The following is a 14492-nucleotide window of genomic DNA, read 5'->3' as shown; positions in this document are numbered from 1 at the left end:
GATTTTCATTTTTAAAACTTTTAGAACTATAGTACCGTAAGTTTGAGGGGTCTCAACCAATAGGTCACTCTTCCAGGCTCTTGCTCTTCTACCTGTCTCTGTGGTAAGAGACAGGAGAAACTCTGCTCTCTCCTCCTAAGAGCATCTCATCTACATGTGTACTCAGGTAGATGAAGGCATTATCTGGAACATTAAAGGCCACACACTTGTAAGAAGGAAAGTATTATTACTTAGAATGGGAGGGTTAACAGCCAGCTCAATATAAGGAACATAATAGTCATTCCCAGTTTATTAGGCAATGATCTTCTTGGCCTAATTGTGAATAAGGTTCTGCTTTTTGTGGCCGTGAACATCCTGTTTTGAGACATGTAGAGCCAGCTGAATGTCAGGAGAGGTCATGGGCAGCTCTTTCCCTGCAGTATCCTGACAATAATCTCATGTTACAATGAGAAATAACATCTTTCCTTTGTGTAAAGACAGCCTGTTTATTTGTGTACTGATTAAAGGTCTTGTCTCTATCATCTCTTTTACAGATGCGCAGTTTTATTTTAAGATCTGGCCCTCTGCTTTCAGCTGAAGCTGTACCCTAGTCTGGAAAGCAAATGTGTAATCCTGTGTAATGGATCTATTTCTGCAGCATTTGATTTGAATCCCACCTCGTGTGTTCTAGTAAAGCAGAAAAGTTATTCATCAATGAAAGAAAGATTGAATTCTAAGTTTCCAAATCTTTAGTAAAAAAGTCATCTCATTAAGTAATATTATGAAAAAAAATATATCTGCAATGCCGTTTACAAGTGCAAATAATATTGTTAATTAATTACAATTAAATAACATTTAGCAACATGACAAAGTGATCTCTACAAAGTAATTTCTTTAAGCTTAAGGTTTAGAAATCACTTTTACTTGGATCCTATTTAAGGTAATGCTTCAGAGTTGAACCTCAGTTACTAACAATGCTCTGCTTTTCCCCATTACTGAGAGAACCACTGGTTTCTGGTGTCTTCTTAGTAAATACAACAATAGACATGTTAATAGACATGTTATAGGCAACATCAAGCACCAATGACAGAGTTAGGTCATTACCTGTTATATTGCAAAAAACCTGAAGTGGTCCAAGTGGTCCACTTCCATCAGAATCGATGTAGAAGAAACCTGATGACTTCCCTTGATGTCGGTAAGCCTCACATGATTGTTCGTAGATAGCTTAAAAGGAGATACAGAGAAATTGCATCACATAAACAAGCAGAAAATGTATGACATGTAAGAGCACCGCTTTATGCACTGTCATAACATAAACTTTTGGTTCACTCCTAACTAACATGGTAGAGTTTCCTGCATGTGGTCCTCAGCCTGTGCTCAAAATTAGGCACATTTAACTGTATTTAACTAGTTTATTGAATTTAAGTATATGCTGGCTTTAAAAAACATGGGTATAGGTCTTATTTTGCATTAAACTATGTAAATACTTAAGGAAACAGATATGAACTTTCAAACACGACCCCATACAGTTAGAGGAGTGATACATGTGAACATCCATGTGATGATATTTCAAAGATATACAAGCAAACATACATGATTTACTGCCCGGGCAAATGTTTAAGTCTCATCAACATAGAAGACATATTTCTGTCAGTCCCTAGCTTCCCTTTACCACTGTCTACTATCCCAAATGAAAATAAGCCATTATTCCCTAGCAGAAAAGCTCAAGCTCAGATATGGTCTCCATCCAGGGTGACGTCTTTATGCTTTAGAGTTATTTTTATACAACCAACTCTTCCTCTCTGCTTGTCAATATTCTTCTTTTGGAGGATTAGTGCCTAAGAAAATCCATGTGATTAATAAACAAGCACAGCAGGTTGGTAACAGCAATAACTGAAGGAAATTTTTCCACAGGTCAGTGCAATTCCTTGTATTTGAGTCATATTTTCAGGTAAGACACTGTAACCCCACTTCACATGGGGCAGAGAACGAAACCCCTTCAGAGAGGGGAGTTACAAGGTATAACAAAGTCATTGGTATGATCCTGGATCTTGAACAGGAGTGACCTTAAATCCCACTGCAGGAGGACTGATTATTTCCCCAATTTAAAGCGCTACCTGATTATACTGATGAGATTATCCATAATACATTATGATTGTTCAACTAATTGTTAACAAATACAATAAAAATCACAAACTGACTTAGCAGATAGATCAGGACTTCCTTTTTACTTCCTGTAAGACAGAGTTATTTAGATGAGTGGAAATGCAAGCAAACAGAATAACCCATGCTCTTTCACTAAGCTTTTGAGTGCTACCAACAGAAAAGCACACAGCATATCTGGGCATTATCTTTGGCTGTTGCAAGGTCAAATCTATCACTTTTCTTAGCCCTTAATTTTATGAGTACATTTTAACCACTATTTGCACATTCATACACCATTATACAGCAAATACAGGACTTATAGAGAGTGGGAGATACCCAGGGGAATTTGTGAATATCCCATTTGTTAGCCATTGCATATCTTTTCACAAGCCCCCTCAATTCTTTAAGCTTCAGAACAGTACAGTTAAATTTGATATAGCATAGTATTTGCTGAGTCAAGGTCATAAATTAAACTGCAAAGTTCCCAGTGCCTTTCATCCAGAAGAATCACAAAGAGATTTGCATACTGAGCGTAGGCAGAGCATTTTCTCACCACTTTTTAATTGCAGTCCAACCCTCTCCTGCAGGAGGCAGCTATTGTTCTGCACCAGCAGGAGTAATTCCCCTTTCCCATCATTGTGCATGCACAAACTAGCATACCTCCATTCCCCAGTTTCCCTAAAAGTTTCCCTGATGAAACAAGTTTCAGAAAGACTTAAATGGCCAGTTTGAAGTAGACTTGTTTGACTATTGTCTTGTCTTTCTCATTCTGAAAAAAGTTCTGCAAGAGATCATCACTAACATTTTAATGATATTTGGAGTTCACTCCTGCCAACAAAACAGAACCATCATTCTAGGGTGTTTCTATCGCCACCCTATAAGATTCTTACCAAATCAATCAAATGCTTGTACCACCAGCTGAAATATGTTTTTGCCTTGTACACCTCTATCCTGACCAGAGATCTTTTGCAGGCAGAACACCTCTAAGTGCTAAATATGCACAGAATTACCCTTCCCAAAGTTAAGAAGATGCTTAAGGTACTCAGCACCTGGTAAGATAGTGCTTTAATTAACACCTATGCTATCATAAACAGAATAAAGAAAGCTTCTTCCTCAGAGTCATTAACCTGATGTAAAGAAAACTATAAGAGCCTATGAGACCTGTAAATTCCCCTTCTGAAAGATGGTCAAGAATACAAACCAAATACAAATAAAATTAAATCTCCAAGCCAGAAACTTTTATTCCAGTATTCACAACTGGAGGAGCAAACAGGGAATCCCTCGGTTGCCAAAGCTCTGACAAAAGTAACTGGACTATGGAGGGTCAGGAGAGAAACTGTAACAGGTGATTAAGTGAGCAACCAAGGAATCATAGTTTGATAAATTTGCAAAGTTCTAAAACTCCAGTTCATTTAGTGAATTTGCTTTTATCATCATTACAGGTCACTTGATCTTTTCTTGTTACGGATTATGTCAATTGGTTTCCCTGAATTGTTTGCTAAGTATTTTTGAAAGCAAACGATGGTGCAACATAAAATTAATACATTGGCATTGAACCGGCACATCCAGAAACTCATTCTTCATCACAAATTTTTTTCTCCTAAGTGTTTTTGCTACTTCTTGACTGTCATTTTGGCTGGAATCTGGATACACTTTTATCCAAATTGATAAGGAAAGATGTGAAGATTGAAACATTAATAACATGGACAGATACAAACAGAGATAAGGTAGAGGGCATCTTTATCACTGCATCTTTGGAAACAAGAAAATTCTGAATAGAGCTAGAATTCAGGCTAAAGGTGCTCAAGTGGCATAAATCTGAAAGGATAAACAAATTTTGTATGCCTTGGTAAAGCTACAGTTATGTCTGCCTGGTGTTCTCCTTTCGGTTATGACAATTCCAGCAGTAGGTATCAGGGAGTAGCAGAAGAAGTAGGAAAAAGCTATAAGCCCCAAGCTCTAGTACATAATGCATATTCTAACTATCACAACTTAGAGAATAGACGTTTTGCTGGACAGTTTATTTTGTAGTTGCACACTGAAAATTTCATACACCTGTACTTTAAGCAATTGGTACTACACACTTCTAGACTGGATGGGTCATTGCTTTCAGTTCTCTCTCTCTTTTCTTTCTTTCTTTCTTTCTTTCTTTCTTTCTTTCTTTCTTTCTTTCTCTTTCTATTTTTTGCTATACAGTGCATCAAGGAGAAAATGATATTTGTTTTTTAGTCACCAGCAGATCCCCCCCAGACATTTCATGTGCACCATCCATTCCAAGTTCTGCTCATTGCTTTTGCAGGCCGAGCTGATTGCAGGTTTCAGAGTGAAGTCACGCAGTTCCATTTGTTGAAAAAGGCCTTATTACCCCAGTGACAACAACTTGAAGCTTTCTTATGGTTCAATGGAAGACCACATCTCTTTGTGGTTTTTGCACTTTACGCAATCAGGAATGCCATATAAAAGTAAAAAACAAAACAAAACAAAACAGTCAGCTATGACTGTTAAGACCCCAGAGCCTTAACTTTTAAAATTGCCTTTAGATTTACGTTCCACCTTGTGCCAAACTTCTCTGAAGTAGATGGAGATACAGTTGTTTTGGGAACAACAGGAAATCATTAGTCGCCAACTATTTATGAATGTAATAGGGCCTAGCTTTCAAAAAGCAAACAACAATTGTAATTATGAAACTGCTGACAAAGGCACACATTTTTGTCAAACAACATTTGCAGTAATTACACTTTTTTTTTCTTTTTAAATAAAGGAGATCTCAGAGTTCATTCTGAGTAGAACTTGTCAACAATTTTCAGGCATTATGTTTTTAAAAAGTTGTTCATTTTGTGAAGAATTTTTAATAATATTTACTTTCACACCTTCAAGTTTATTTTCACATTTTAAAATGTTTTCTAAAATGGGACTAAAATAACTTAAAATAACATTATTTATAGACTGCTCACTGAAAGCTCATTTTTGCATTAAAATGTTTAACCAAGCAGTTTTTGAAAAGTTTTTTTTTTTTTTTTTTCCCAAAAAATGAAACCTGTAAGTTATCATTTTTCCCCAAAGGATCAAGATCACTTTTACTTGTCTAATCCTATCTTATTTTTTTTTTTTTTCTTTTTTTGACCACTTTTGACTTATATCAACCACTGAAGAGAAAATGATAGCTTTCCAAAGATATTTGCTTCACTGAGCCCCAACACAACTTGTGACTTTCAGTTCCTGCTGCATTTCCTCAGGCCCTTTTGGGAATGAGATGCACTGCCATGCAGCAACAGCACTGCAATTGAGTTTGTGCAGGCAGCAAAGGCGAATTTATTTGCTCATGAAGTTGCATTACACACAGCTGTAAGAGCTGCTAACAACACATGCAAACCCCCTGCAAGTATGATTCAATATGCTGCAAGAGCCTGCCTGGTTTTAAATATAAACAATTTCATTGCTGTTCAGATCTCTGAAGTATCTGGAACCTGTTAATCCAGCTGTTTTAATTACAGTCCTTAAACCAGAAGAGATTGTATCACCACTGTGATGAAATAACAGCATGTGATGAAATAACAGCACAAACGTTTGCAAGGTCAAACTTCAATTGTTTCCAATAACACGTTTTTATTCAGTTTTTCACTGACAACTCATCATCGTATTGACACTTCCTACCAGTCTTTCTTTTGCCCTTATCAGTTCATCTGCAGTCAGATTAGGTTTCACTAAACACACATAGATGACTGCTTCTTGTGCAAAGACTTGAACTTCTGCAGATAATCCCCAGGGAACAAAATATTTAAATCCTCCTCTCTTCAATGAAAGAGTGAACTTGTTACTCACCAATTACAACTCACCCCCTGGGTGTCGGACTTGATGCAAAAGTTAAAGTGATACCTGGTCTTCGCTTTTACTCCTGGGAGATCAGGCAAGGTAAACCTCTCTCCAGCAGTACACCCAGCAATATATTATTTGTATAGATAAAACTGAGACTGTGAACTCCAAATCATGAGAAATTTGTTTGTTGCCTTTTTTTTTTTTTTAATTAACATCTGAGGATTTTATCACTTTCAGATGCAATGGACATCAACATGATCTTCCTGCAAAAATTAAATTAACTAAAACCAAACCTTATAATTCTCAGCATTTATTTCTTACTATATTTCTAATTTGGAAAATAATGATACACAGTTCACTGCAAATACTTTGTGGTGGAGATTCAGAATTTTGGCTGTACTAGATATGATTACCAAAGTGAGTCCAGTTGTACTGCTCTTTCTAGACTGGATTCTCTTAATTTACTGAAAGTAGTTTTTTTTACTCAATTTACATCAATTACTCAGATGAAAGCATTTTATGGTGATATAATAAATTAAATATACTAAAGATGCCTGCCAAAAGAACTTTAATTCTTGATATCATTGGGATGTACTGACACTGTCCAACCCCCAGACAGAACACTGCAGAGATGTATGTTGCTTTTACCACACCAAACAATTGCACCATCACGAAATATTGTAGGCAGAATAGCTGGATCATCTGTGACTTCATTCCTTCACAATTCTTTGTACCTTAGATGCAAAAAATAAAAATAATCCTTATAATAATATTATTATTATTATTGTATTCTGAGGTAAAATATTATTTAATGGTTAGAACAGAAAGGCCAGTAAGACCTGGGGATCCTGTTTGGATCAGCAACCTGCCATGCACCTTGGACAAGTTGATATGCATAAATGCTTACCACAGAGCATTCTCATCAAAACTCTCAGAGCTCCTGGGGCACATATTGGAGATGCTTATTTCACCCTCTGCTTATATACCTCTGGCCTGACAGATTTGCTCTTACAGACTCAGTGTAATGAGTACTCAATCCAGGATTTTTCTAAATCAAGCAATATGCAACGAGAGGTTTCTTCTTTTCTCTTTTCAACAGTAGAGGGATTAGTACAAGCAATGAACTATGGGAATGGTTGTCATTCTCACCCTTATAATACAATTGGCTTGTTAAATGCCAGAAAATGAAATCTGTACTCTCAGAAACTGGATTTTGACAGCTCTGCTGTTGACAGACTAATGCACTCTCCACTCTGATGTGCCTGCATGACAGATGGCTTATTTTCCCTTTTTAAAATATTTATTTACTCATCTGATAAATAATGTGTTATTTTCACAGATAGCTTTAAAATGACTTTTACCACAACGTCACTTAAACGCATGTTGGGAATGGATCCTCCCATTATACATGGGATTACACCATTTCCTACAATTCAAGCTAAGGCTGTCCCTAGCCCTGGGTAGGAAAGGTCATATCAGCCCATCCTGTCATTTTCCCACTGAGGTTTGAAGACTGCTGTGTCAGTCCTTCATGCCCAGCAGCCCATGGGTGATTCAGGATGACCTCCACATCCTTCTGGAGTAAGAGTTCCAGGGAACCCTATACTGTTAAGAGCAAGGTTGGGGGGAAAGGAGAAGTTATAGACTTAAAGAACATCAAGCATAGCATTTCAGCCTTACTCTTGAAGTACTGGCATTCCTGTGGTCATGTCAGGTTACACCTGACAAAGGCAGGTTTCAAAAAGTACTGAGTACCTGAGAACCCCCTACATACTCTGGGCTGCAGTCACATCCCAAAGTGGATTAGTCTCTGCATTATTTACAAGAAAATGTCAAGCAAAGGGAAAACTTTTGTTTAAACAAACACCACTGAGAAATGCAAATGTACAATTTACAGATACACAAACTGAAGAGAAAGCAATAATAAGACAGGAACTTATTACAAAATAAACAATGAAAATTCATATGCCAGAAGCATGGTGTGAACAGAAATATGCAGGAACACCAAGTACAGTACTGAAGGCTTGATATGAATATTAAGCATGTTTTGTTTAGTCAAAGAACACAAAAGTTTTTAAATACACATGGAAAATCTATTTCAAAGGAAAATTGGCTACTCAGGACATATAAATTACATGACTAGATTTACTACTAGACATCTGGCATACTGAAACTCTGAAATATATTTGCCCAGCCAGTGAACTGTGTAAACGCATCCCTACTTTGGAACACAAGAGAATTACCAATCATGGCTTGCTCCTTAAGGTGCAACTCCAGTACTCCTAGCAACCTCACTGAAGCTATATTAAGCTCTTCAGATCAAAAATTATATATGCAGTAAATGTATTAGTATGAAAAAATACATTTTCAAAGCCTCAAGTTATGTTAAGTTTATGTCATATCAACGAATGTATGACATTTCCATTATTGGATGGCTCTTTCCTCCAGCAATTACCTTGGCCAGTAAGACACATGCCTGTATGCACAAGATAGATCACACACCAAAGCAAATATCCAGAATTAAATTACATTCTGTTAATTATCACCTTGCAAAGCTTTGGGACATGTTGATATCCCCAGCACATGAAGAATAAAATCATTATTTTATATTTCTCATCATCCTTTATTTCAATGTTCAGCATCCTTTGGAATAAAAAAATACACCCAAGACTAAAGGCCATCTGAAACCTGTCATACATAAAAATAACAGAAATGCAGAGAGGGAAGATGAGGCTTTCTAAGGGAGTAGCATAGCTCACACAAAGAGGAGATTACCAATCATTACCTTGCAATAAAGTTATAACAGTCTGTATCTCAGGGCTATTTTACACTTGTTACTGCTTTCCCTGTCACAGGATAATTACAAGCAGAATTAATACCATGAGAGCGATGACTGTTCAGGTTTTCAGCTATGACCTCTCAATTAAAAATATATCTATATACCTACAATTCCTCTCTGTTTCTTTGTCTTTGTACATATACATCTATAATCCTGATCTAGGTTGAACTGCCTATTGCACATCTAACTTGAGACAGTCCCCCCCTGTGTAAACAGACAAACTGGCATATTTCAGAAGTGGTCCATTCCACAGACACCTTATTTTACAGTCTCATTAGTCAAATTCTGAAGGTAGCTCACTCCCTCTGTTAAATAAAGGCCATTCTGTTAAACAGAGACCATTATCTTAGAATATATGTTACATTACCCCCAAAAATGGAGCTGAACCCTACCTAGGCCTTTTTCCCAAGCTGTTTACTGACATTGGTGTTGCTATCTAAAATAGAAAAATAGAAGCAAACATTATATTATATCTATTTTGCTACAGTTACTGAAACACAGAAACCACTAGTGAATTTTATCACTACTTTATTTGTATTTACAGCTAAGTTCAGAAAAGAAAAGCAGGACAAAAGGAAACTTCAGAGTAAAACTTCTCTGCTGCACTATATTTATTTAAAGATATGTGACCCTATACCCTTTTGCTGGTGGTCCCTCACCTGGATAATGTAGATTACCATAACTCTTGTAACTGTTCAGAAGCTTTCAGAATCAGAAGGGATTCTGAATGAGCAGGAAGATACCTGATGTTTGCAGTACACCAATTACCTCTGGGAAGATTACATCCAGACCATTTCTAGATCAGCTAATTCTTTATACATATATACATGTATTGAGATATGCACTTCTGCTCTTTATCCACACATCTTGAATTTCAACTATACCCATTTTAAGTCATGAAAGACACAATCTTGTCTCACTTATCTGACATGGTCATGTAAACATTGTTCCAGGTGTGTCTTTTATCAACATATTGTTCTGTCCTGCCACTGTCTACTTCCCCCTAGTTTGCTTTTCACAGAATATTTCCAACCAGTCTACCTGTCATTTTCCCTGTCAAAAACGTCAAACTTCTCTGGTCATAGCCTTATATTTTTCAAACAAGCACATTATTGCTTTCTCCCATGTCACTCCTTCACACCTGTGAGCATTCAATTTCTTCCTCTTTTTAATCCACCTTATTACATTTTGCCTCTAAGGAATTCTAGTAATAATTATGTAACTGGTAGACTGAAACCACTGCCTATGATGATGATGAAGACTTTTTGACACTCCATTATATACACCAGAATGTTTTCTTATCTCAGAATCCAAAGGGCAAACTCTTTGGAACAGGAATAATCTGTATTATAAACTGTTTCTCACAGTAGGATCCAGTGTAAGTCCACGAATGTTTAGAAGAACCCAGTAAGACAGCTTGTGCATCAGCCACAAAATGCTGATGTACAAGCTCAACTATTTTAGAGATGATGACAGTCAGTTAAGGAGGATATATCTTCAGATATCAGTTCTTAAAATGGTAAGGTCTCACAGTCTGAGCTGATAAAACATAAATCTATTAATTCTGGTTTGCAGATACGCATGATGCAGTACTTCTTGAAAACAAAGCAAACCTCTTACAAACACCACACCAAAGAGAGACAAAAATCACAATGATTCAACTCAGAAAGAAACAAAATCCACCTGACGATGAAACTAGTCACACTATGTTTGACTTGCAGCAGATTGCCAGCTAAATCTTTCCAGTGTTGCTGCACAGACTTAAGTCTGAAGGGCATTTTTGTAAAAGAAATAGCCTCTCCAAGTGGTAGTAGTTCAATTTCAGGACTGTCAGCCTCAGTGTTCTAGTAAAAATCAAAATCTGTTGAGATAATGTTTCAAAATTTAAGAAATTAGATGTTTTACTTTAATAGAACTATACTGAATTACCTGATTGGAAGAGCTGCCCTTATATTGAAGATATTCTGGAGTTATACCATGATCAGATCTGAGGTTTTCATTCACCTGCTACAAGGTACTCTTGTATGTCAACCACTATCAGCTGAAAATGATAACGTCTCTTGTTCTGCAGGTTTCTTATCAACGACCTACATTTGCCCATCGGCTTTGAAACAGTTTCATCACACATCTCAAGCAGATGACTGGATTCCTCCAGACTAATGTTACTGCTTATCAGCATTGCTTGGTTTACAGGGCAGCTGGCTGCACAATCTAGCTGGAATCAAATTAGCTGTTGATAATATGGTTGTAAATAAGCTCAGCAGCTGAATAGCTGTACATCACATGTGTGCACAGCTTGATCTGATTCAAGTCTTAACATAGATCTACTTGAGAAACTTATCAGGGTAGTTTTTACAGGGTAGTGAACCTTAAATAACTGCAGACGTCTGTGTGCCTTTGGGATCTGAGGGAGAGCAGACATCAGTTCACAGATGCAGGAGGTTTCAATAACTCCATGCAAATATCTGTGGGGAAAACTAGTCATAAACCAGTCCTCTGCAATAATTAATGAGATGGTCTCCTTCAGACACCAGCCATGCCAAGCTGACAGAGACATAGTGAGCCTCAGGCCCTGAACTAATGTGATTGTTCAGGTGTAGCCTAGAGGTTAGCATCCCTAACCACCTTTGATGGTCAACAGATCTCTTCCTGCCACAAGGACCCCTTCTCTTCTCGTTAACTGATTTGGCCATCTAGCTTTGCAACAAGCATCAGCTGGTGTAAATATTCTGCTATGACCTTAATTGCTGCGTACTTTGGCTCAGGTCTGGATGATTTGAAGAGGAGTGATGTCTTTTGGAATGACAAAAATGCCGGGCAAACAGCAATCCCTCTCTTCTGAATTATAAACTTGTTATTTTTCTTCACATCCTTCTTCTAGTTTGGTACAGTAGAACATGATTTCTGCACCAAACACTTAGCTTGCTTTGAATTTACAATGTAGTTCAGGTGCCTTCAGCTTGGAAGACAAATCTATGAATAGATCTCTCAACTGCCTCTCCCATATACCGGAGACTTCACACCACAAATGGTTTCATCGTTAAGTGGCAAACCATTAGGGTCTCTAGAATTAGAGTACCATTGCCAATATTCTCAGCTTCAGGCCGCTAAGTACCTTTTCTTCTCTTCTGCTTTTTAGTTTACCGGGGAAAAATGCATCTCTCACCAGCTTCATCCTATCTGCAGTCCAACTGCTCATCAAATACCTGAAGAGGTTACAGCTGTATTCCTGGAACTGTTACTCTATCTCCAGTGATAGAACAAAGTTTTACCTGCATTTTCTAACTATTTTTCCTTTTAGTTAGCTTTATGAACAGGCTTTATTTTAGACTCCCCTTTCTATTTTATTCATTTATTTATTTTTAATCAGAATTCCCAGAGTGGTGTGCCTACTGTGATACTTTTTTTTTTTTTTTTTTAAATACCTTAATAATCCTTGCTGTGGATTTCAGTATGTGTGTTCATCATGTACTGCTACTGTTTCGGATAATGTATCCTCGCTAAAAGGCAGCAGCCCAATGAATTCAGCAAAATTCCAAAACCATAAACTCACGAAAACATTGGTTTTGCAACATGAGTTTCCAGATAACGAGCAACAAAGACAACCCATCCACTTCCTATTGGCCTACACATTTGGTTCAAGATATGAACAGAAGACATAGTACTGAAGAGCAAGTATTTCTTATTTCATACATTCATTACTGGTGCTTGACATGCAATCCCAACCAGAGATTCAACTCACCCAGCTCATTCTAGCTAAATTTGACTAAATGTAAATGTCCGGTGACTAACTAATCTGTGATATGTATGCAACATGAATGAATGAAAGGTTCTCCAAATCACTGCACAATATGAGAAAAAATGTGGAAAGCAGTTAAAATAATATGGCTTTGTTTTCACCAAAATATTTGTCAAAAAAAAAGCAAATTTATAAATGGGTTCCCATAGTTTTCCCAGACCAGTTCTTGAACTCTTCCATAAGCCATGTCAGGGCATGTCATATCCTACAATATGAGATGACATCTCACTAAGTTTCTCTCTGTTTTATGTGCACATTGACATATCTGTTGTAGTAGAAAACAATGAATGTGTGAGTTTACTTACAGTTATGACAGGTAGCTCCCATGTAACCTGTATCATTACAGTCGCAGTAAAATGTGGTCCAGGACTGAGAGCATTTTCCTCCATGTTCACAGTAGTTAGGCAAACATCTGGTCAGAGACAGATTTAAAAAATGTAATTCATTATAAATATTTCAATAAAAATAATGTTCTGGGAAAAAAAAAAAAAAAGTCTATTTTCCTTTCAGGCAAGTGTTTCCTAAGGCTGAATCACTGCATATTACCTGAGGTAATTAGTTATTCCTCTGATCTTTGACTTCCATCATAAGCACTGAAGACAACAACATTTAATAAATCCAGCAATCCAGTAAAGATCACTCTCAAAATAAATAAATGAATAAATAAAAATCCAGTTGTCCGTCACTTGTTAGCAATTAAAGTGCCACAAACTATCTGAGCACAGAGGAGTAGGAGGATGAATAACAGGTGAAAATACTACTGAAATCTAGTTTCAAAGAAGAATTCCCAGTCCTCTGATTAAAAAGGAATCATTATCACCAAAATTAGGCTGCATTACATTTTGTGGTAGTTCAAATGACATTAAAATCTCAGAAGTGAAAGGGGAAATATGCGTCAGTTATGAGTTCTGTACTCTCTCTTCTTTCCCTTGTTTTAGTTGGTATGCTTCCAAAGTATTATTGAGAAGCAAATTATTAAAAGAAGAAAGAGGCATAACAGCATGCAGCTTGGGAAGTGAACAGAAACAAAAGCTGTGGGAGATAAATTCAATCTCCAGGACAAGAGGTGAACACTGATCTGAACTACAGTGGTGTAAATACAGGCAGTGTAATGGAGTTACACTGGTCTACATGGAAACAGAGCTTGTTCCATTGTCTTTTCTTTCCTTTCCTTTTTTTTTTTTTTTCTTTCCTTACTGTATATTAGATAATCTCTTTTACACTGTGTGTTCAAATTCTGAAAAATGAGTAACTTGTTTTTAATACCACTGATGCAATTGTGATGAGTGGGTGGATAGAAAACAGACAATCTATCCATCTCACCCTCACCAGCATTTCATTAGGGTCTGCTTGGCTGCAAATTGAACCTTTTTAAGGCCCAGATCTTTCAGTGCTGCCCGCAACCAATGACATCACTGAAGCTACCTAGATTTGTACTAGTTGAAGACCTGATTTTCTTGTAGTTCGTCTCAGTCTTAGTAAACGTTTGCATTTAACTGTGCACATTGCCTTTAACTTTATCTTTCTGTCTGTTTCTTCAAGAATCCTGGCAATTAAAGCACATTTAATTTGTAGAAATTGAAAATTTATGTGTCACTAATGGCCACTGTGCTCCACAGGCTTCTGAGCCCCACCAGCCATGCATTCATCAGCTTACTTGAGTCCAAGGTTATCTGGAGTTGCCAACACTAACTACTCCAGGAAACTTGCATATGTGAATAAAGGCCTATCAGACTAACTTCGTGTCCTCAACATGCTGTGTGCAAGTACTTGCACACATATCCTTGTCTCCATATGTCTGGGGATGAGATTTGATCTGGAACTCAGATTTACTTGGCCACAATTTATACCACCATAATAAAATTACACAGACAACATATTAAACATCAAAAGATTAAAGATTAACTCATTTTT

The 14492-nt window shown here is 37.0% G+C and overlaps 1 protein-coding gene across 1 annotated transcript in view; it reads right to left on the bottom strand.

Annotated features, from left to right (window-relative positions):
- CNTNAP5 (contactin associated protein family member 5) overlaps positions 1-14492 on the bottom strand; it is a gene marked incomplete at both ends in the record, with an annotated part of 281013 nt that overhangs the window by 91763 nt on the left and 174758 nt on the right. The window contains 2 exons of the mRNA XM_084289311.1: positions 1084-1203; positions 12884-12990. Coding sequence (XP_084145437.1) covers positions 1084-1203; positions 12884-12990 — 227 coding nt within the window. The remainder of the gene's footprint in view (positions 1-1083; positions 1204-12883; positions 12991-14492) is intronic.

This window comes from Netta rufina (genome assembly GCF_964035555.1).
Source record: "Netta rufina genome assembly, chromosome: 6".
Classification (NCBI taxonomy): domain Eukaryota; kingdom Metazoa; phylum Chordata; class Aves; order Anseriformes; family Anatidae; genus Netta; species Netta rufina.
The sequence above is the reverse complement of the archived record's forward strand: the minus strand, read 5'-3'. Positions and strand labels throughout refer to the sequence as shown.